We start from the raw sequence: 25,513 nt of genomic DNA, 5'->3' as shown, positions 1-25,513 counted from the left end.
GTTCCTCAGATTTTCTACAAACATTTCACTCCGCATCTCCCCGCAGGCTTCCTCAGCGCAACAGGTTAGAAGGGGGAGGTGGGTTACCTTGCAGTGACCCTCCCTTCTGAACCACTGCACTGAGGAAACCTGATTTGTACCGTAGTACTGTACTGATTTCCCAAAGCTTGGAGAACCCAGGTATATCCAAAAACTGCTGTTTAGTATAGCATAATAAATACTTCTATTCTGACATAATAGCAAAAAGCTATAAGCAACAGTCTTTGGGGATCAATGGGTATGCAAAATTAGACATTCTCTGCAATGGGGGGTAGGAGATGTATGGCCCTACAGATGTTCTTGAACTGTAACTCCCAGCCCCCCTCATCACTGACTAGGGGGGCTGGGCTACTGTGATGTGGATCCCAATATTGGAAACACCATGTGCTTCCCTTGTTAGCCCTAGATGGCATGCAAAAGTTAAGTTGTTTTTAAAACATGGAATTCCCCAATAAAGCATCAGATTGCAATCACCTACCATGCAAATGTATAGATAGCCCACAGAGGGTGCTTTTTTAGAGGCTGGTGATTTTCCTCGGGGCATAGCAGCAGCTTATTTTTTTAAAAGAAAGTCTGAAAAGCTTAAAGTCAGATGGAGTAGCCAGATATGGACCGTACCCATGGGACTTGTGTAGCTAATAATGGCAAAATAGCTTTTATCCTAAATGTACCATATGTATTAAAAAAAGATGCCCACCTTTCAAACCAAGCACTTACGAGGAACAAAAAGGAAAGAAAACAGGCTCCACAATTCTAATTTTCTCATAATGACAAAGCTTTGTATTACAAAAATACAAAATGGAATTTAATTTTTAAGCAATATTATTTGGTGCCACTTATGCACAGCTGCTGAAATCTTCAAGCAGCTGAAAGGTTTCGGTTTCACAGCAGGTCAGCAGAGCAGCAAAGCAGCAGTCACAGAGCCTGGTCCACACTACACATGGTGGGTGCATCACAATGATTAACTGAGATACTAATGAAACCTGGAATTGGCTTTTTAATAGAGAACAAAAAAATTCACCTAAAAGGCCTTCTGAACGTTCCCATCAATATGGAAAGGCCCTGAAAGTCTAAATTGGAGGTCAGATAATCTTCATTGAGCAATAGATAGAATAAGCATCCAGGAAGTTTTCCCATTACATTTTATCTACAGGTGTGATTCCTAGAAGCTTCAGTCCGTTGGCTAGAACAGAGCGAGCAGCGTGGAAAAGGCAGAGCCTTGCCTGAGAAAAAGATTAAAAAAAAAAGGGGAGGGATAGAGAAGAGGAAATGGCAATTTTTATCATTTGCTTCTTATGAAAGCAGCTTCTTACTCGTCCCCCCCCCTCCCCTTGCCCTATGCTATGGTAGTATAAAATGTTTTGGAATAAGAACAACTATTAAGATGCCTGTTTTGTACCAATAATTCTGCAGCTTGATCATTGTGAGGATCTACTTTTACTTCTCTTTTTTCCTCTGGTGTCTCCTCCCACCTCCCCGAACCTGCTGTTGAGAGACTCTCCTCATCAGCATAAAGCAGATTTTGTATACAGTTCCCTTGGTCAAGGGAACTTCCCCCCTTTATTGATGGAAGTAGTTTTTTCTTTTATGGGAAAACTTAATTAGATCCCATCTGCAGAAACTGGCTGTTCATGCTTCATCAAAGTACCTCTATCTCTATACTGCTAATTATCTTTATTCCTGCATATACTTGGAGGTTTGTGTCCCGCCTAGTGACTTCTCATGTGCATCAAGTTCACCTCAGTGGGAAAAAGGACACTGCATCTAATACATTCATTTGCTTGACTGTTCTGTCTACTTCTGAAGTTTCAGAGACCCTCTCCAGATAAAATCTTTCGGTGATGCACATGTATGCATTACTTCTGTTCCACACGCAGCACAGAAATGCTGCATTGAAGAAATCCTGCTTTTCATACGAGGTTACAAGGGTATGAAATTGCTGTATCCTGCATCTAGTCGGTGATGCACAATCTAAAGCAGTTTCCTCAACCTGGGTTATTCCAAGTATTTTGGGGTAACTATTCCTAGAGTTCCCAGCCAGCTGTTACACTGAGTTATATCATGCATATATTGTCTGTAGATGGATAGAAGAGAGATCTGAGCTTTGATGTGTGGCCATTTAGTATTAAGCAATGTGCACAACTCCCTGGGGACAGCCTTCAAAGTATCCTAGCTCACATGCAGAGCTACTGCAGTAGACTTATTTCATCCTCCATCCTCCAATTCCCTTGTGTACAAATACAAAGCCCTGCCATTTATTCCTTTAACTCAAACCCCACCCTCCAACAGCAACCTTTTCACAAGAGGCTTCTCTCCAGGGTTTACTGCTTAGGGATAACAAATCACACTCAAACACTGAGAATTAACATTACCTGAGCTAGTTCCAGAGCGCTGCCTTTCACAGGGAGGTTTCTGTGAGCTGCAGATACTAAATGGCTGAAACGGAAATACCAAGCCTGAGAACAAACTTTCCAAAAGAGAGCAATCCTAAACTAAGCAGCCACAAAACACAGTGGCGCTGGTTTCTGACCACATATGACTATGTCCAGATCAAGTAAGAAGGCCTTTCTTGGCAAAACACAAGAGCCGTGGGGCATATGGAGCTGCCACCGTAGCTTGGATCTAAAGCTAGAGGATGCTTCTGCCTTTTTCTGACCAGCAGAAGCGTGTTGTGTGAGAAAAAGACCTCATCTTGATAACTTTGTGTTTGCTCAAGCTCTACAATGGTCACTGCCCGGATTCAAGCTTGTTCTATTCTGAACAGAAGCTCTGCTCCAGCTTTTGTATGCTCTACTACAACAGCCTTTCCCAACCTTGTATATTCCAGCTATGTCGGAACAACTCTTAAGAATTCTTAGCGGGCACAGGCAACAAGATTTCTGCAAGTTATAGTCCCAACGTACTGGAGGACACAAGGTTGGGAAAGGCGGTGCTAGAGTTGGCTCCACTACAGCTTGAATCTACCTTATATATTGGCTGCACTCAAACAGTATAACTTGCTTAGCCAGGCCAGGCATCTAGTGCTACATGTGCACAACCAATTGAACATGGTTAGTTTAAACCCTATTGGTGACTTGTGTAGCCTGTTTGGATAGTTTATGAGTCAACGTATTATGCAAAACTATAACATGGGTTAATTTGGCTGGGTGACCTTGGGCCAGTCACTCCCTCTCAGCCCAACCCACTTCACAGGGTGGTTGTTGTGGGGAAAATAGGAGGAGGAAGGAGTATTAGGTATGTTTGCCACCTTGAGTTATTTATAAAAATAATAAAGGAGGGATAAATAAATAATTCAGTAATGAGGTAAATACATTGTGTTTTTCAAATGGTAATGGTGCCTTAATTTAGTCTTTTCCTACCATGTGCACAGTAATTTATGAAACACTGTATTTTCCTTTTCACTAAAGTGAACTGTGTACCCAAGCCCATCTTCTGCAAACTATAATACACACACAAACACACACACACAGAGTATATGTTTCATTCTCTGTGATATCTATGAAAGCAAAATTATGCCACATATGTACTGGAGAGACACAAGCAACCTTTAAAAGATTGGGAAATAAAATGTTAGGGATAAAATAGACTGAGCATGCTCAGTACCCATGAACTGCTGAATGACTACTGCAAGGGTGAAAAAACCAGAGAGGTAATAAAATACCCCAGAAAGGGCACAGCTGGCTAGCTGGGATTTTGCTGAATTGTTCATTTATTTAAAGTCATTAAAATAATGAAATATATAATTTTGTTCCCAGCCTTAATAAGTTATCCCTTTTCTGGCAGGTTGTTTCTGGAAATATTATGTTCAGAAATGGAATGTACCTCAACAAGAAAAATTAGTTTCTTTTTATGATCTCTTGAAAGTTCATCTGGTTTTGACAAAGACATTTTTGTCCAAAGGCTTCTCATGAACTGATTTTCCACCAGTGACTCAGGTCAACAATATACAGCATTCACCAAAATGCTTAAGGCATTTAGAATATTTCATAGGAAAATGAAATTTGCAGAAACCACATCCTCTTTGATTTAATGTAAATTATTGGTCAATTGTTAATTTACAGCTTGAAGAAAAGTAAAGCAGGAAGGCCAAGATTGCTTAAAAGAAGGCACACCTGAAGATTTTCAAGAACATATACTATTTTTTCATCTAGTGAGGTACTGCTTTTGAAATGGATGGGTATTATTAAAATGTAAAGTTCTTTGAATGAATGAACGACAGATTTAGGATTCCATAGGCAAAAGCTGCTGTAACAGAGTCAGCCTTTATTTTGTGCATTTGTTAGATTTATATCCCTCCTTTTCTCCAAGAGCTCAAAGTAGTTTCATTTCATGCCAACAAGAAGACTGAGTAGGTTGGTCTGAGAGAATGATTAGCTTAGAGTCACCCTATGAGTTTCCATGGCTGAGGACGGATTTGAACCTTGGTCTCCTCTTTCCTAGTCCAACACCTTAACTAGTCACCACGCTGAAGCCTTCAGTTTGAAAAAACTGCATCTTACTACATCAAACTATCTATTTTGAGGCTAAATACTTTTAAAAGCAATGTATCCATTCTGTTCAAAGACTCCAACATTTCGTTCTTTTACCTGAGTTTAAAGAGATAATTAACAATATGCTTGGGCTGAAGATCTTGGGAAGATTGGTAAACGATCTCATCATATCTGAAGGGAGAAAGGAACACATTTAGGAGGATTTGATTAAAAAAAAAAAAGGCCGCACAGAGAACATCTACATCTCAGTTTTATTCCAGCTTTACTGTCATATAAAGAGATGGCAGATTCTTGAGCATAACTGCCTCTAGGGGCTGAGGGCTGCATATGAAAACTTCCACAGTTGGAGTAGCAATTCCAGGAAAAAATATACAGTACTGTCAAATAGCAGCTAAGTATATGCTAGCTTTTGTTCAGTACCAGCCATATAATTAACCACTACTTTGTTTATCTGAAAAGTGGTTAGATTGTTTCCCCAAATGGTCTTATATTTGCTGAAAATAAGTAATGGAGATACTTTTTTCTTTTATTTTTCTGTGGGGAATGGTGGAAGAGAGACAGAGAGAGGGAAAATAGAGTTTGAAATACTCTGGGCCTTAAATATTTTGTTGTAGTAGCAGCACTCCATACCTGTCACAGGCTAATTAGTGGCTTACGTAAATGCTCTTGCCTGGTCTTTCCATTTTTTCTCTTCAATGAGGAAATCTGACAGGCTATTCTGTCTTCCCTCCAGGGCAAGAAAGTCTTAAACAGCCTTGCTTTTGTCACTAACAAGAATTTTCACTATTCCTAACATTGTACGCCTTCTGCAGTCACAATTCATTGGACTATACAGTGTTCACAGGACCATACCTAACATATTCCATTTATTACCATCTTTGTTTTATACATTTACACATTTGTTTTATATATTTTCAATAAATATTACCCAAAGATACTTCCTACAGCTCATTAAGCGCAGCTGGACACTCTTGCAGTTTAATGTACATGGCACTGTGCTGCATGTCGCAAATAGCCTGAGGTGCCTTTAGAATGCCTGCTATTCCAAACAGTGACAGCTAATGTACACCACATTCCCGTTCCACAAACATCACAGCTGAACTAGATGCCAACGAAATATAAAGCACACTTACACTATATGGCTGAGTGGTTTCCTTAGGCTAATTCCAACTTTTTGTGAGGAAATGAATTGAAGTAAAAACATTTCAAACAGCGGTATTCTACCAATTACAAATTTTCTAGGTTACTGTTAGCATTCTGTTGATACCAGATCAGTTATGTACTTGGATATGCAGTTACCGTCTTCAAGAACTATTGTATATCAAGGCTAAGCACAATTAACAAAAAGTACATGAACTGTGTTCAGTGCTGTCATACATGCACAAGACTTCATTAGGAACTTGAGAAAATGCTGAAGTACCTGAGAAGATGTTGAAGTAAGGATATTGCTAGTGGATCTTGTAAACAAGCAGTGTTCATGGGAGCCCCATGATTGACAGGTCCACATATTTCTTCTAAGCTAGGGAGGGGAAAATAAAACGGTCAATAATATTGATAGTCAAAATGCCATTGAAAGTTCCGTATTTATTTATTGCATTGATAGGTTGCCTTTCCTGTAGGAGCTCAAGTTAGTAAGCAGTCTCCATGCACTTTGTGACCATAACAACATCCCTGTGAGGTAGGATGGGTTGAGAGGGAAGGGTTGGCCTGAAGTCACTCTGTGTTTAATGAGTTCTGCAATGCATTAGTAGTGCACAACAGAACCAGCAGCAAGAGTCTGGGAATAAATTCTCATTATGAAATTTGAAAAGCCATTTTAGGCATCGGTCTGATCTGAAAACCATTATTATAACAAAGTAATATTTCCTTGGTACTCATCAGCTACCAAACAAGTAATTTCTTATTTAAAATAACATAAATGAAATCCAAGGCTGGAGTTAAAATCTCTGGAAGAAACATTAACAATCTCAGATATGCAGATGATACCACTTCGATGGCTGAAAGCAAAGAGGAACTGAGGAGCCTTATGATGAAGGTGAAAGAAGAAAGTGCAAAAGCTGGTTTGCAGCTAAACCTCAAAACCAAGATTATGGCAACCAGCTTGATTGATAACTGGCAAATAGAGGGAGAAAATGTAGAAGCAGTGAAAGACTTTGTATTCCTAGGTGCGAAGATTACTGCAGATGCTGACTGCAGTCAGGAAATCAGAAGACGCTTAATCCTTGGGAGAAGAGCAATGACAAATCTCGATAAAATAGTCAAGAGCAGAGACATCACACTGACAACAAAGGTCCGCATAGTTAAAGCAATGGTGTTCCCCGTAGTAACATATGGCTGCGAGAGCTGGACCATAAGGAAGGCTGAGCGAAGGAAGATAGATGCTTTTGAACTGTGGTGTTGGAGGAAAATTCTGAGAGTGCCTTGGACTGCAAGAAGATCAAACCAGTCCATCCTCCAGGAAATAAAGCCAGACTGCTCACTGGAGGGAACGATATTAAAGGCAAAACTGAAATACTTTGGCCACATAATGAGAAGACAGGACACCCTGGAGAAGATGCTGATGCTGGGGAGAGTGGAGGGCAAAAGGAAGAGGGGCCGACCAAGGGCAAGGTGGGTGGATGATATTCTAGAGGTGACGGACTCGTCCCTGGGGGAACTGGGGGTGTTGACGACCGACAGGAAGCTCTGGCGTGGGCTGGTCCATGAAGTCACGAAGAGTCGGAAGCGACTAAACGAATAAACAACAACAAAATGAAATTAATAATGGAAGCAAAACTTTAAAATTGTTCCAAGTCTGCTTTGAGCCAAATCCTGCAAGAATGAAATAAAATAGCATAGCACAACCTTAAAAGGACCTTAATTGTTTTGTTGGAATGGCACAAGTGTTGGACTGATCACTCCAAAAGAGTTAAAGAGCAAACCGCAAAGTTGCAGTTTCAGAAGCAAAGGGAAAGGGAAACTACCATATCCTAAAAATTGTTCCTTGCTTTTTTGTAGACCGTATATAGACAACAGGGCAATTATAGCAGGATTATGATTATTCTACACCAGGGTTTCTCAACCAGGGTTCCGTGGCACCCTAGGGTTCTGTGAGAGGTCACTGGGGTTCCCTGGGAGATCATGATTTATTTTAAAAATTATTTCAAATTCAGACAACTTCACATTAAAGAGGTAAGTTTCATTCTTTATTTTTAGTTTAAGAACACTGTTAGTGCATACTGTATATACAGGCCTTTACATGAAACAAATACAATAATTTTGTAACTTCTGGCCTATATTTGAGCCTGAATGTGCAGGGGTTCCCTGAGGCCTGAAAAATATTTCAAGGGTTCCTCCAGGGTCAAAAGTTTGAGAAAGGGTGTTCTATACATTAAAAAAAGAAGTCTAAAGTGTTTCTTTAAATTTGTTTTTAAGTACTCTGTTGAGTTCTGCTGCCTGTTAAAAGTTACGATTGTTTCCATTACTGTCCTCCAGGAAAGCTAAATTTTTCTTCTGCAGCCTCTCTGGGAATGCAGCACTCTATGACTGCTCCCGGAAATTATGGGAACTATTCAAAACAGATTTGTGGAATGCACATGGGACGCCAACGGGAGAAGAAAAGGAGAAAGTTCCATTATATGAAATGGATGGAACTCTTGAGCAAAACTTTCCTGTTTGCCTTTTCTACATATTTCATCTCGTTTAAGCACACTGAAGCCATACCAGAAAAGCTCCCAACCACTTTTACTTGCAGACAACTTTCATTCTGACCCACATGAAGACCAGTTCAGGAAAAAAATAGGGTGCTAATCATGCCCCAATACCTGTGCAGCCTGGCATGTGTGTATTGCAAGAAGACACCAGTATCGCCTTTGCTTTGAAGAACATGATCCCAGTTAAACTGATAATCAGATGATAAGAGGCCTTTGAAGTCCTGAAATGACAAATTATTCGAGAACTGAGTAGGTATTTTTCAGCATCCCCGTAACTGATCTTGCAATTAATTGGATGACAGACCTGAATGATAAGTGCTGCAAGCCCAATCCGTTCTGCAGTCTCAGAAGGATCGTCACATTCTTTCGTGGCTGATCAGATAAAAGGAGAGTAAACCATTATCTCACCAACAGGTACACAATGCTCCTGGAAGAAGTTGGTTCTCAAACACTTCTTTATAAAGTGGTATAATCAGTTTTAGGAGCTAATAGGAACATAATCTTCCTCATATCTTTACCATGGTTAACAAAATCAGGAAAACATATAATTTCATCATTTATTTATTAAATTTGTATCCCACTGCAAATTAAAAAAAACCACCCTCGGAGGTTCAGCTACTTTTTAGACTTTTAACATATAGTGGCTCCAGCAATGATTAAATAGCTTTATTTTCCAAAACATGGATTGCAGAAGCCTTCTAAATAGTTCACATGAAGCTTCCAATATTACTTCAATCCTATACTGTACTATATATCACTATGCATGAAAATGAAGGAAGCTTACTTTTAAGGCTTGTGCGATTAGGTCCATGTTTAATATTATTGTTTAGAGAAATTATTTATAACCTAGAAGTAATTGCGATAGAGAACTGAAATATCCAAGCAATATTCAAGCTGCAACTGACAGATACAGCAGAGAGAAAAAGAATAAAAGGAAACGCATGGAGATAGTAATTAAAGTATCTTCCATTTGTAAATAAATAAAGATGAACTGAAAAAAACTAAGAAACAAGTATTGGATACAGGTATAATTTCACTGACTGACAGAACACCTTCATAGTGAAATGAAAAAAAAAAATCCAAGTATCTTTATTTGAAAAGGATGAATTATTTTCCCAATTACTTAAATGTATTTATCTACATTGTATTTTATATTGGTAAATTGTTTATTTACTGGATTTTAATGTTATTGTTGTGGTTTAAATTTTATTGTAAACCGCCCAGAGTCCCTCTTGGGGGAGATGGGCGGCAACAAAATTCGAATAATAAATAAATAAATATTTTTTTTTATTCCTGAAGTGTTTTTTTAAATGCTGAAATATACATCACAGACAGAGAGGTCCAAATGCAGAAAGCAAAAGCAGCTGAACTAATTTTGGCTTAGACTGTGATACAGAGTGGTGAAACACACATAGCTTTTTTTTACAGAACCAGAATAAAATATTAATTTAACAGAGAAATTTATCAGCTAACTTTTTGTAGAAGCACGTCTTTCTGACACCATGGAACAAGTTTCATTTAAAACATCTTCCAGGAAAACCACTTCTCCTTTTCGAGTTTTCATGCCTTGAATTCTCCCAAAGGGTACATGCTGGCACCTATAAACATGGAGAACAAAAACTGATGGGTCAATAAGTTTCTGAGTCTAATATACATCATAAATAAAAGTGACACTTTCTCAGCTGTAGAAACTAGGAACCTATCCTTCCATAAGAATGGCATTTGCATAGTTTCAGAACTAAACCTGATCTCAGAAAAATACGTTACTTCCACCCTTAGCCACAGAGGCTCTGGGTGACTTTGGGTCAGTCCCTCCCCTCAGCCCAACCTACTTTACAGGAGTTGTTGTAGTGAGGGAAAAGGGGAGAAGGAAATGCTATAGATGCTGCTTTGAGCTCCTAAATGAAAGGTGGAATGTACATCTAATAAATAAATAAAACTACGAAAGTAAGTATGAGGTGTTCTCCTCTTATATGTTATCCATTATTGAGAACGGTTTCTCATAGTCCACCTTTAAGCATGTGGGAGAAGAGATCTGCTTTACTGGTTTCAGACTTTATTAACTCCAAAACAGGATTAGATACCAGATATACCTACATGTGTACATTACACAGGCACACTTTTTTCCATCATCCATGTTATAGTTCTAATATGAACTATATATATATATATATTTTTAAAAGAAAGATCTATGATCTCATTGACTACAGTATATAGGAAAGTTTGACGTGGCAACAGTGTGCCTTTATAACACAGAAGACAAAAAGAATACGTACAGACTACACACACACACACATTCAGGTTGATTACCAACTTTATTTTTACTTTCATGTTAGAAACTTACAATTCTAACCTAAATTGCTTAGAACTTAGTATTTGCCTAGCAACCAATCAATCACTTTCCAATGTGGTAATTTAGACTGGAAAGGATTAACTTCACCTTCTCCTGTCTTCTGCTATTATAAAATACAAATCTCTCAATGTTTTCTCACAGATTTGTAATTTCAATATTGAATGAGAATCTTAATGAAGAGGTTGCTGCTGAAACATTTTACAAGCAACTACCAATTAATCCTCCAATAGGAAACAAAACTCAGGGCATTCCACAGCCTTACTCTGGCATAAGGCTGATTCCAGTGCAAATGCTGATATTTTACTGTAAACCACCCAGAGTCCCCCTTTTGGGAGAGATGGGCGGTAACAGAAATCAGAAAAATAAAGAAAATAAATAAATTTTGTATAAAGAGATGATCTCCATTTTTAAAAAAAATATTTTTAATTGTATGAATATTCTAATTTCATATGGGAGTTTAAAGATCCACAAATGGGTTTTCCCTTACAACAACCTCTGTGGTAGGTTGAATTGAGAGGTCCTCACTGGCCCACCAAGCTCCACTGTGGATGGGATGAACCTGGGTTACCCTTGCTCCAGTCTAACATCTTAATTACCACACTGTGTTTGCTTAAAATTAGTTGTTTTTTGACCTTTCATATATTTCCAGAGTGGTCTTTGGTCATCCTTGCTCTGCCCATCTAAAGATTTAAAACATTTGATCTGTCACATTTTCCTCTCCTAATGATAGAAATATCATTATTCAGTTTAGTTTGGTTTATTATTTTAAATAAAATTCGTGACATGCTCATATTTACCTTTCTGCCCAATTGAAACCAAGTAATTTCAGTATCTGGAACATCTGTTGAAAATGAGATCTCTGACTTTTATCTGTCTTGAAAGGGGGAGAAAAAAGATTTAGCCATTTAATACATAACAGTCAAGTGCAAAACAACATTGCCACAGTTCATATCCAAGGGAAGAATAATGCCATGAAAACTGGATTCATCTCATGTGAGTTCTCTTCTGAAAATTACCCTTGGAAAAGTTCTGATGTTCAAATCATAACTGAGGCAATGGGAGGCTTCAAATATTACCTATATCCATAGAAGCCTCCGAAAACCTTGATTTTAGAACTCTGAAATGTACTAACTTTCTATTTGGTGCATAGATCCTATTAAAAGAATACCAGACATTATATTATAAAAAGAAAAACTGGAATATCAGTTGTTAAAAATTGGTGTAGACTGCCAGCTACCAAACCATAAAATGACAACTGAATAATGGCACAAGCTTCTAAAGAAAGGATCAGATGCTTTAGATGTATGAAGGGTATGAAGATGCAAGAAATGGCATCAAATTCCTGAGACATACATTTAACAAACAGGTATATTGACTTGCTAATGTAAAAGTGGGGGCTGTGGTAGATTATGCTATATGTGTTAATTTAATAAAATCAAGACCTTTGTGTTATCATGAATAGTTGCTTTTGTTAATAATGATCACTAGATGATTCAGGATCATTTGCTTATCCAGGGTATGCTAACTAAGCACAATTGATTGATTGCACTATGCCACAAACCACGTTTATAGTCCATGGTAACAGTTTCAGAACCTCCAATGATGGTTTCAAAGTTTTAGAATCTAAAATTCTAAATGATACGATATTTGAATGGGGATACTGTATGACATCTAGGAGCAGGCTTTTAAAAAATAAAATATATATTATAATCCTGCCACATTGTTCAGCATTACAAATCAGCAGGGATAAAAGAAACAAAGGATCTGCTGGAATGGGACACTTTGCAAATAAAGGTGAAAAGCCTCTCCTTCCAATTTGGAGGGCTTCCTGGCTGGTATATTATGGCCATCTATGAGCAGGAGCAAGTACATCAAATAAGACTGGAGCCAGATGTTTTGTTATGGGGTTATTATCAAGAGCCACTATCCCAGATCTCCTCATTTTCTCTTCCTTGTAAAGTTGAAAAGATCTTTCCCCAATCAGCTGACCTCCAGATCTGTTGGATTACAAACCTCCAAACTCTCAGCAAAAATAGAGATTACCGTCCAACACAACTAAAGGACACTTGGTTGGGAAAGGCTAGTTTTGTCAGGCAAGACATGTGACACGATACCACTGAACTACAGGCTTCCCCAGTCTATCAGCAGTACCTAATCAAGCCTAGGGAAGCTGGGAGTGATCAGCATACAGTAGTGTCATGTCTCTATTTTGTTAGAAAACATCTATCTTTTGACAAGGTTAGCTCAAGTCTAATAAAATGTCTTGGAATGCTTGGATGCTGACATAAGGTATGTTAACATCTTCATCATCTACCAAAGCAATTTACATAAAACATAGAATACCTACGACGTATAACATAATGTCAGGCTTATATTTTTCCATTCTGTCTATAGCAGCAGCAAGATCTCTGGAAATGAAACATGAAAAACAAATAACATTTGCCAAAGACATAATTTTATTTATTTAAAAAAAACTGTATGCTGTTCTTCAAAATCATGAGCAATTTGTGACTGTATCTGTCCACCAGCAATATTCTATTACATATACCAACAGTGTTAAAATAATGTGCTTTCTTACTGATAAACAGTCACGCAACATGCTTGCCTTGTTAGGTAAAGCGAAGTTCCATCACTACGCATTACAGCAACCTGGTCTCCGTTTTCAGGAAGACAAACTTTTCCTACTCCTTCTCTGAAAATGATGAAAAAAAGCTCTGAACAATCTAACTGCAGTAAGGAATTATACGTTGATTTTCTTAATATCCACTTCCATAGCCAAACAAACAAACAAACAAAGTTCCAATACTTCAGGAATTAAGATTATAAGGATATTGCAAGGAAAAATAAAAATGATTTAAAGTTGTGGTTTAATGTTACACAGGATATCAGTTTTATATTTTCAGCAAGAAAAGGCAACTGTACACCCTGGAAAAAAAAGTTTAACATGTTTTTTAAAAGTGCCCCAACAGAACAAAAACTAAAATCACAGTCCCACACGTATATGATAGTCCCAATTTACCTACACAGCCCCAGTTTACCTACTGCAGTTGTTGTTCAACTAGGCAATATTAAATACAGCCCTTGGCCATCAAAAAGGTTTCTCACCCATCTCATTATTATGTACAAAAGATTCCCCCTCCTCCAATTCTGCTCGGATAATAAACTGCCGTTTGACTTCGTTTTCCCCAACTTCTTGCTTGTATTACATGCAAAATAGGTATTGTGATTAAAATAAATATGAGTTGGCTCAACTAATTAAATTAAAAATTGATGGTTTGACATTAACTTCTTCAGCAGTTAATCGGAAATTACTTTAAATCGCAATACCTGATGCAAAACAACAAAAATGTAGATCTTGGGGAAATAACACTCCGAAATAACAATCTGAACCCAAGATCTTGCTCAATTCACACATATCCTCGCTGTACTCCTAACTGTGTACAGGTACTGCTGTGTTCCAGAATCTTTCAGACTGTGTTGGGGTTAAAAATCCCAGGATTCACAGACAGCATTGCCAATGATAATTCTGGCTAAGAACAATGAAAGCTTTAGCTCCATAGATCTGGAGACATCTAGTTGAGGAAGATTGTCCTAAAGAATCTTTAGTGTTATATGTGAAGAACACCACAGATTGAGTAGTTAAAGCTGGAACTGATGAGTTTTCTTCTGTCCTACGTGGTTTGCCAGATGGAAGCAAAGGTACATATTGAAGTATGAGGCGCTGGCAGTTTACTATCTACTTTGTGCCTGCAAGTCTTGTTACGGTTCAGATTCCATTCTCATATTATGGAGCTACATGCTGCCTGCCCCCCAATAAAGTTTCCGTGAGTAACTCTTTATGTGCATGTCAGTATTTACAAAGTTACCTTGATTATTCAAATCTTAGCAAAACAAATATTAAAAATAAAAGTCCAGATAAATGGAAGTACTGGCTAGCTTTAAAGTGACACAGCTTTGACTCAACATACAATATATTAAGATGAACGATCAGGCATTTCAGAAAACTGGAAATAAAGAATCCATTCGTACATTTTCTTAAGAAGTCCTTTTGCATCCAATCTCTTTAGAACTTCCTGACTTTTCTCTCGATAAAATGATTCTCCAGAATATTCATTAAAGTAGATTCCCAGACGCTGGACAATCCATCAAGAGAAGAGGAAAATAATTACAATCAGTAAAAATTATCTCGTCTATCTATGTGACCACCCTTTTCAACAAAAGGCTATTAACTCCCAGAATTCCCACTCAGCCCAGCCAATCTGATGGTGCATCCGATGGTTTCCACATTGAAGAATTTCAAGAGACTAAGCCAAAACATGGAAATGGAGCTCTAAAAAAAACATGAGATATTGAAAAAAGAATATTGAAAAAAAGAAATTCCTAAGTAAATCAGTCATGTAGGAATGTTGCAATAATCTGTCAAATTCAATTGCTAACATTGATATTATTGTTACATTAACATGCTAATAATTACACAACAGGTTTTTTATATTCATCTCTACCCTACAGATATTCCATTAAATCAGTGAGGCTCCATATGCAAATTATTAAGTGAAACAAAACAAAACAAAAACAATGCAGCAGAACATTATACCATATTACTCCCAATACCATGTACCCATCCCTCTCGTCTATATCTTTACATTTGATTCATCTATCCTTGGTCATGTAAGAATGAACTATTAACTATAACTCATCATGAATATTTTAAGTTAGATTTTATAGTTTAATAGTTTATTTCTATATTGTTAATTATCACTCTACAGACTTAGTAAACTTCACTTATAATTTTATATATATTTTTCTTTTCTTAGCTAATTTTACCTTTTAATTTTAATCTGAATGTTAATAGAAGGCAATGCTGCATTATTTTATTTATATTTAAGTATGTTTTATCTCAATGGCTGGATTTTGTTATATGTTGTTCTAAGCTGGTCACTGACTGAAATAATCTCTCTTTCTGAATCATATGGTGTCCTGCTACTATGCAATGCACAGATCAGGCAAATCTAAGGGTGCATGTTTTTCAGAAATGCAAAAATACTCAAGTATCTCTATAGGCAGAATGGGATAATTTCTAAATACTAAGAGAAAAAGTTCAGGTCAGCACCTTATACACCCGAGCATATTCTTCAATGCTAACATCTCTAAAATGTTGCCACAGTGACACTGCCTCTTCTTCTTGTGCTTCCAATTTTCTAAAGAAATCTTGTGCCAGAGTTTTAATATTTTCATCCTCTTCTGAAGCTTTGTTGACCTGTACATAGACCTATATAAAATAAATGAAAAATACAGGACAATTCAAGCTGAAGGACGTTTCCATCAAAAAAAGATTACAGTCCACAGCAAAGCATTGACTTTGTATTCAAGACATTCCAGGTTCAATATCCTGTAATCTTCTGCACAATGGCAAGGATCATAGGTAGCCCAGCAAGAAAGACAAGCTACCCCAGTATACAGGAGCTGATAACTCCCTCCAGATGATGGTAGAATCCTAGTCCATATTCCTTGGTTGCTAGCCATGCTGACTGGGACTGGGTATTGGGTATTAAAGTCCAGGAGTACTTGGCTATTTACTTTAACTTTTCCCCACACCATCTTCCCAATGAATATCACTTCTTTAAAGAAACAAAAAACAAAAAAGGGACTTCTTTCTACTTAGCCCACTGGGCATAACTCAAAAGATAGAGCTTTTAGGAACATAGAAAGCAGCCTTATAGCAAGCCAGCTTGTTTGTTTGGCCAGTGCTGTCTATCCTGACTGCTAGTAGTCCTCAGACGGCTCTGTCCCTGCTACCTTCTCATTCTTTTTAGCTAGATATGCCCAGGAGTGAACCTGAAACTGTCTGCATACAAAACATCTTTCATAATTTTTAAGGAATTCTTTTTGTTCCAGAGGTCTGGCAATACAAACTGAAAAGCACAATAAAACATATTAGAAAGAATGGGGGGGGGGCTGATAAGTTTATGGTCATTCACATTATACATTCTAACTTCAATAAAATTATTTCAAAGAATTCAACTACTGTATATTAACATACCTCAAAAAGATGCTGCAAAGGATTAGATTTCAGTTTTTCTTCAGAGCCAAACCATTGGAAGCCAGCTCCCAACAGACCTGAAAAAAGTAAGCATTTCTCAGCTAACAAAAGAGTTGTTAGAAGATAGGTGAATAATTTGCTACCAGTTTCAGCAATAAAAACTTGCATAGTAAAATCTTTTAAATTTATAAAGCAAGTCTCAAAACTATAGTAACCAAAAACACATTGGTGTATGCTATAAATTTTGATACTCATAAAATAAAGCTCTGACTTCAGTGATGTTGATCAAGTGACATGTGAGTTCTATAAAAGGACATAAACTGTGTAATTAGATGCTGAACTAGGATTTGCTTTGGGGTTAGGCAAGGATGTGCTTAAAATCAAGAAAGGAAAAATTTGTCCTGAACAGTACAACCTCATACCTAAAGACGGACTTTTACATCATGACATGATACTGTGGGAACAGAGTAGAGTATGAGAAAAATGTAACACACTAGAAGGAAGGAAGAGGCAAAGAGAGGTTAAGATGGAGGAAACAACCAAGAGGGAACTAAGTTGCTAAGAACAGGAGTATTCCCAAAACTAAGCAGTAGCCCCTTTATGTGTTTTCTACACAAAGAAGGCCCAATTCAGCTTATCCCTAGATGTTTATTTTTTATTTATTGATCAGGAAGTATTCTAGCTCACTTACAGAATGATTAAAACATAAAGTAAAAAAACTGCAGTAAAATACAACCCACACATTGGAGAAGGGTAACTAAACAAATATATACCCCACCAACCACCATATCTGGACAATCTCCTCCATGTTACAGTATATTTTTGAAGAGTCAAGAAAACATGGCCCTTCCTGGAGGCATTTGGGGATCCTTGGAGCACTCACTGAGAATACTGTAGTAGCATATCAGGGCCCTCTTGTTATGTTATTGATTTTTAAAAATACATTTTAATTTTATGTTTATTATTTGTCAGTCACTCCGAGTTTTCAAAAATGGAAGACATACAGTATATCTGACAAACAAAATATACTGGAGATGCAGAGCTCCCCAATGCTGAGGAGTCAAGAGATCTGCAAATTAGCAATGGAAGTCCGCACTGTGAAAATGTGCTAAAATACACTTATTAAGTTCAGATACTATTATCTGATCTCAACCTGTGAAGAAACATTGCAAATAAAGATGGAATAGATAAGATAAAATCTATGCAAAATAACAACTGCAGAAAAACAAGAGCTTTGTGCTAAGAGGTTGCTTGCCTATCAGATTTCAGAAGGGCACAATTTAAAGCCATCTACCTGCAATAATACAAAAACAGTGGCGGATCATTAATTGTAGCAATGTTTTGGGGAAGAATTGCTATTTGAAAAAATCTGAACTTTTGGTGTTTTGAGCCATGATCAGGTTTTCACAAAACATGTCAATTCAAAGAAACCTGACACAAATATCAGGTGTTTCTCACATGGGAGCAAAAGGTTATTTTCTTCAACTGAAACAACACGCTTTTCCATAGAGCATTAGGACCTGTCCAACTCTCACTACAGGTATGAAACACAATCCCAGAAGAGCCCTGCAAGCACAGGAAGGCATTGCACTTGGTTCCTTCTCTGTTACAATAAACAGAACAAGGCCATTCTGGAATTCAATGCTGAAGAATTAAAAAAAAAAGTTTCTCGCACAGACATGCTTACTGTTTTTTTAGTATAATCAAATAGGTACAGATACAGGCTGGGTGGTTCAATACAGAAGTGCTGTTATGCATTTCTAGGATTAAGATCAGTGTTTTTATCTTTAAAGAGCAGATCAATTATCTTAAAGAGCAGAGAAATTTACAAACTGAATGTATCAGGACTCTCAATACTCATTGCTACAATAGAACTGAAAGCTTTTTGTTTTTAAAAGGCTCATTATGACAAAGTTGAAAATAACCAGGCCTAGATTATATTATACTAACTGTAAAACAGAATTTTTAAAAAAGTATTTACCAAACTGCATGCCCCAATCTCCAAGATAATTTATTCTTGTCACATGATGTCCAATTGCTTCATTGATATTTGCTATGAAATTCCCTGAAAATAAATCACAGTAATTATCTGTCCCAGCTATACTCTTATCCCCAAATGCTCATTTTATGTAACCTGATCTCCCATTTCTACCGCTGTACATATCTAACAATTGCAAGGGCTCTATAAAGATCCCACTGGATCTCAAAAGAAATGGCCTGAATATGCTATTCAATACATATTATTTCTTATCTTTTTTGCAGCATTAAAAAAGTAGGCTACATCCTTATTCAGTATGAAAACAATGCTCTGTTGTACGCTCCATTTACCCTGCAAATATAATACAATCTCTAATTTTTTTCCAATATTACATCTAGAGTCACAAGTTTATCAAGGGGAATACTAGTTGAACCAAAACATTGAGATTTCTCCCTCTGCAGCAATAGTTTGAAGCTAAATATTATTGATATTTTAGTTTGACCCATTTGGATCTTGACCCTGGGTTCAAGTTCTCAATTATGGACAAAATGAGGAGATATATAATACAGTTGCAACTTAACCTGTGAAAGTAGGTTTCTAATATTGGGAGAAGGAATTATATTTCATCATGCTTCTTGCACAAAAAAGGGGTTCTTACATTGTGGTTTAAGAGGACTAGTGGGGAAGAAAGACTGTCAACTATCTAAAGGGAGGGATGTGTGTACATCAAAATAAATTGCTTCATTACTGGATTTGGTTAGTCGTCTCTTGGAATTCTTCCCACTGGAATTAAGTCTAAAATGTAACCGAAGTACAGGGCCCACCTCCTTGTACTTGTTCTGATTATTTTCAGAATCAAATTATTAATCTATCAGTACCTGCCTTTAACAAGAAAGATCCATCACCCTTCATTTTTTTGAAGTAATAAATTCAAGGGAACAGGAAATCAGAGGAAGAAAATTTCCAGGCTTGAGAAATACTCATTATTTTTACAGGCTATAGTTTTTGACAACTCTAATTTATTCTGTCTAGAAATGCCACAAGCTGATTCTGGGTCCTGCTGTAAGGCATACCTTCGAGCTCACCTGAAGTTCATAGATGTAAAATATTTCTGCTTTACTGTTTCAACAATTGAGTTAAAACTGATTTTTTTCCCCTATTCCTGAAGTCATCTCTAAGATTTTGTTTGATTCTATCTCAATCTGGTCTTCTTCTGAGAAACTTTCAAAATGCACACAAGTAGTTCCCTGCTTCAGCAATGCCTTCAAAGCAGCCCAGAGCTTATCATGTAGACTAAATATCATGTAGCCAAGATGGAACATCAACACATGGGAGAAGCACCCACCGCTCACAGCTATTTACAAATACCGTAGACTACAATCACATTCAGAAGATTTCTTCATTTTTAGGCTGAAATTCAGTCATACCTTACCTATTAATGTAGAACGCAAGTGACCAACATGAAACTTCTTTGCAATGTTGGGTGAACTGCAAGAAATGTGAACATTAATCATTTAGGTTCTCCTTCCCCACCTTCCAAAAAGGAATAGAGAAGTCAAACCACACTTTACATAAAAGAGCGTCTGCATTTAGCTCATACAATGAAAAATGGAAAGGAAAACATGACTGACATGCTAACCTATGAAAACAATACAGCATGGCAAGGCAAATGGAGCCATGGGCATTTCCATTGCAAATAAGTTATATACTTATGAACAATATTAGTACTGAAGGATATCCTTCGGAAGTATCTATGTTAGTCCACAGCTCATTCGAGATAGCAAACTGGAATTTGTATCTGCATTCACGTTGTTTCTTATATTTTACTACAATATGTAGTAACAAAGTTCTGCCATAACTGAAGTGGAAGCCTGCATGTTCCAAGGGAAACTGAACATGAGTATTTCATATGTTCAAATGTAAAAAAATATGGTTTCAATACTCACTAAACCAAAGTGCATGCTTCACTAGAAAAAAATTAGCAAAACCAAACTTAGGCCAATGAATCCATTCAGGTTTACAGACAGGTTACTTATATAACCAACCTGTAAACCTGCATAGTATTTTACGCATGCTCCATGTTAACTAAGCCTATACTCACCTAAAATCAATGAGAACCTTCCTTTTTGGCAATCCTGAGAAAAGTTCACTCTTTATTCCATATTCAGAGCCATCTTCAAATACCTGCTGCAACACTGCCTTAGGAAGCAAAATACACATACAGTAGCCACAATGGAAGTAATGAGTAAGAGATCCTTTTAGAGCAAGTAAATAGCTTTCACTGATATTTGCAAGCTCATGAATCTCCCACTTAACAAACATTTTCTGAGACTTCATATCAGCTAAGCAGAGATCTACAAAGGCTTTCCAAATGGACTGATAGCAGGCAGTCAATGCTCATTCATCTTTTTGAATTCTGATTACCTTTTTTGTTGAACTGAGGACGTTCTTATTTTTCAATATGCCCATGCTCTATGCACAAAACAGGGCATTCATATCCATATAACTATATTTTTAAACAGGTTAATTATGTAAGAATTATCAATATTATTCATGCAACAAATGATCTATTTTTTTTAAAAAAAGACATCTGCTTTTGGGGGACTACTATTCCTTTTTGTCTGAGGTATTTATTTGTCGGCTTTATTTTATTATTTTATACTTTTAAAATTACATAGTTCATTATTCCAAACTTGGGAAGAATCACTTAAGCTAAAATTACAGGGTAGGAACTATATGCTCTACACTGGTATCCATTACTGAAAGTACTAGCCTCAGAATTAGCATGTTTTTCTATTCTACAATTCATAAGATAGTAGCTCTTACCTTTGCCAATAAGTCTCGATTTATTGTGAAGTCTATTGTTCCTTTACCTGGGCTGATTTTGCTCACAACTGCATCACATTTTAGCTAAAATAAAAATAAAGCTTATAGACAAAAGAGTATACCACAAATAAGTAGAATTATCTTGCACACTGCATTATGTAACTCCACTTTTTCAAGCAGCAGCATCTCCAAGGAGGGCAATTGGGTTGCAATGCGAGTCCTGCTGCTTTTCTATGTGCATTCTCACACAACACACACACAAGTTGCAGAAGGGCGGAGCTTGCAGCAAAATGCCATTTCGTCATTCTGACAAAGCACAAAACACTTTATGCAGCACAAAACATTTTATAAGCAATTTCTTATTGATGCTTCTAATTAATGCTTCTTACTGGATACCTTGTTTGCTAGCTTCTCTGCTTGAAGTTTAATATCTGATGTTGTATATTCTGTAGAATTAGCATCTAACACAGAACTCACAAAGAACTGGAAATCAGCAGCTTGCCTTAAAAAAAAAAGGAAAAAATTGTAAAGATTCAGACTCTTTTCATGACAGAGGGGGCAGGATTCCTAAGATTTAGAGTTAACATAGCTGGAAATATCTAGGGCAACTTCATCCTCAAAAGTTTTTGAAACAGCAAATGATCTGTGAAACTATTATGCCTGGTTAACAATACACCAGCTACACCTTGTAGCTCCTATTCTTCAACCATTAAAAGCCATCAAATGGCACTTAGAGATCTGCTTGTCCAAGTACATCTAATGGTAACAACCCTTATGGGAATGTGAGGAACTTGTAGCCTCCCAGACGTTGCTGAACTACAACTTCCAGTAGCCCCAATCAGCCATGCAAGGGATTCTGAGAATTACAGTTCAGTAATATCTGTAGGTCACTGGCTCCTACTCCTGCCTTAGATGATAGTGGAAATAATTTGAATTAGAAACAGAGACTGAGCGAGTTGAAACACTGTGTCAGGGCTTCAACTATACTTTCTTGAACAAACATTATTACCTGGCTTGTACATAATGCTAAACCATAATGGATGGGTAAATACGTTATGCTGAACCAAAAATAAACAAATTGCATTACAGTTTAATATTATTATGAACCAGACTGTATTTATGACCAGCACAGTGACTTGCACCTAAGGAAGTTTTAGCAGAAAGGGTCATGTATTAGGTTGTTTTGAAAATAGTTATTTAAATGTTAGCAAAAGGATTTTCAGAACTGATCGCTGGAACAAAAAGCTGGCCCAAAGAGGGGAATACAGTATGTGGCCTGCAGAACTAATGTGGAGCGTGAAGTTCTTTCAGGACCTGATATGACCCTCTCCATTCCCCACCCCCAAGCCATGTTACTGCTCTCTTCTACCTTCTAGAGGAAGACAAAATGTCTGTATTTGCTCAGAACAAGTCTGAAAACTATTTCTTCTACCATTGTTCTGAAGAGAGGATGGACAAAAATTATATTCACAACTGCTGTTCATCATTTTTACAACTTGATCCAATGCATGTTATTAAAAAATAGAAACCTCACCAATAAGGCTTATCCCCAAAGCAGTACACATAGGATAGCTTCTTAAAAAAACAGATCTTAGGCAGACCTAATCCTATTGATTTGAACTCTATAATATTGTAGTAGTGGAGTACAATCCTAGGCAAGTATATTTTCAACTAAATTCTGACTAAAAGGATTTACTCTACAGTAAGTATACACTGGATGGTATGCTTAATACCAGTTCCCAAGGAGTCAATATTTGTATATCAATAGATCCAACATTTATTTCTGCTAGTTTGTTTCTCAAACTATAAACTTCAAGGAATGTTTGGAATTTTATTCGTTATTTTGTACGTATGACAAAAGGATCTGAGGAAATTAAATTATAAAGTATAAATACCCTACCTATTTTTTGACACTGGAACAGCACAGATTGATTTTACCAAGTTTTCTGGTGGGATCCTCAAAACATGTGAAAGCTATTTAAAATAAAATTGCCAAATTTAGTAAGAAAGAATAAATAGGCATCAATTTCTTTGCCATCATTTTATCCTCTATTTCAATTACATTAAAATTTATTACATATAAATGCATACTGATGCTACATTCTTGCAGCACACAATGGAGATTCGTCCTTCTTTCCTACCTCTGTAAGAACTGACCAATATTTATTGGAAAATGGAATGCCATACATATTCCTTTGTGGAACTGCAGTTATCCTTTCCCCTTCAGGTCAGCATTCAGATCAAAATGTACAGCTCTGAATCCAGAAGCTCTATTAAATCTGGGAATTTCTACATGTCCTAGTCTTACACCACGAAGCAACAGAGGAAAAATAAAATCAAAGATTTCAAATATCAGTCATAACACAAGTGAGTTTTTAAATTACCCAGCTGGGTGTAATTACCCAGACTGCAAACATGTCACCTGGTGACCATTTGTACCATACATAGGCCAGCTTTCCTGAAAATGCCCCCAATCCATTCCTTGTAAAAGTAAAGGTAGGAAGCAACCTTGCAAAAACTATTCATTACAACAATTTGTGAGAAAACAATCTGCATGAGACTTTCAGTGTGTATTAATCAATGGGAAAAAATTCAGCTACAACAGACAATATGGAGACAGATAAATAGAACACCCAGTACCAACTGCAACCCTTCCTGAGCCAGCAGAACTTGGCAACAGTTATCCACACCATGGTTACAAACCATTTTGACTATTGTGCATGTATTTTAAATGTGTTGCTTAAATGTTTTATGCTGATGTTTGGATTTGTATTTTATATTTGCTTTAAAATTTTACCTTGCAAATTACTTTTAAAAGATTTTATGTTGAAAAGCGGTGGTAAAGTATCTAATTAAGGGAGACACACTTAAATGTCTCACTGTGTCCAAAAAGTACTCACTTCCAAGTAAATGGCAGGGCTGCAATTCTTCTATAAGCAACTCAGGAGAGAGAGTTCCCTCTGTAACAATTTCTCCCAAACTGTATCACCACAACTGAAGGCCTTGCTTTAGCATGTGTGCAGCTAATTATTCTGTGCAACCTCACTTTTTCATGTTCACTTGGTCCCTATCTGCAGCAGCATTACCAGCAGTAGTAAGGAACAGGGGCTTCAAATCCAAGCAAGCAACTAGATGAGTCCAACTGCTATAAGACAAGCGGGGGAATCATCCATCACTCCCATTGGGTGGCAAGGCCATACTTGCCTACGGATAACTACCCAGTTTGAAGAAGATTCACACATGCAAACAGAAATAACAGGGCAATGATGCCAATATGAGAAGCAAGCCCTGCAACAAAACCAGATGCCTACTTTGCTCCTACACCAACAGCACCATCCCAGGACCCAGCAAGCACACACTCAAAATTAGAGATGCCTTCACATGCTCTTCCTCCAATGCAATATACGCCATCATCTGCCAGCCAGCAATGCCCCTCTGAATTCTATAGAGGACAAACGGGACAAACTTTGTGCAAAAGAATCAATAGACACACATTTGATACCAAGACTCAAAACAAGAGTAAGGCAATATCAGAGCATTTCAGCCTCCCAGGACACTCCATGACAGACTTCAAAGTGACTGTTTTGGAAAAGTAGGACTTTAATAGCACAATCGAGTGAGAAATTGTTAAACAAGAAAAGGTTTCAAGCTACTTCAAAAGGAATCAGCAAGTACAATGCGTTTTTCACATATTATAAATTCATAAGGTATGTGTAATCTCTCTCACATGCAACCTACATCTGCACAACCAACCTGTCTTCCCCTCCTCTCCCCAATTTAAATCCAAATCAGCCCACCCATTCTAACATCTGGTGAAGTGAACTGCAGCTCACAAAAGCTCATGCCTTTCAATAAAATTCTTTAGCTGGAAAAGGGGCTACCAGATTCCTGACTTTTTCCCCCTACGGGAGGAATACATTACAGAAAAAAAAAGATCAATACCTGAGCAGCAATGCACTTCCGGAAACGACACCTCGCCATAGGTCTTGTTAAAGCGGCGCTCTCCACTTTTCCATTCTTCCTCCCCACGCCTCCGTCATGGAACAGCCCACTTGGGGGAGGAGCCACTCCTGCTTGACTTCCCTTTCTGGTAAC

General features: G+C 37.3%; 1 protein-coding gene across 1 annotated transcript; it reads right to left on the bottom strand.

Moving 5' to 3' along the window:
• Window positions 1–783: 783 nt before the first annotated feature.
• Window positions 784–25,500, bottom strand: RARS2 (arginyl-tRNA synthetase 2, mitochondrial). The gene is made up of 20 exons (XM_063312293.1): window positions 25,361–25,500; window positions 23,319–23,392; window positions 21,815–21,920; window positions 21,419–21,502; window positions 20,694–20,791; window positions 20,025–20,080; window positions 18,596–18,679; window positions 16,615–16,691; window positions 15,685–15,843; window positions 14,604–14,707; window positions 13,180–13,266; window positions 12,922–12,982; window positions 11,372–11,448; window positions 9,695–9,819; window positions 8,526–8,593; window positions 8,333–8,442; window positions 5,950–6,048; window positions 4,626–4,700; window positions 2,412–2,475; window positions 784–1,262 (listed from the first exon to the last, which is right to left on the bottom strand). The coding sequence occupies exons 1-20, from the start codon at window positions 25,397–25,399 to the stop codon at window positions 1,176–1,178; spliced, it is 1,734 nt and encodes a 577-aa protein (XP_063168363.1). The 5' UTR covers window positions 25,400–25,500; the 3' UTR covers window positions 784–1,175.
• Between the last annotated feature and the right edge of the window lie 13 nt (window positions 25,501–25,513).

Source organism: Candoia aspera, chromosome 1 (assembly GCF_035149785.1).
Source record: "Candoia aspera isolate rCanAsp1 chromosome 1, rCanAsp1.hap2, whole genome shotgun sequence".
NCBI lineage: Eukaryota > Metazoa > Chordata > Lepidosauria > Squamata > Boidae > Candoia > Candoia aspera.
Note: the sequence above shows the minus strand (reverse complement) of the source record. Positions and strands in the feature narration are given on the sequence as shown.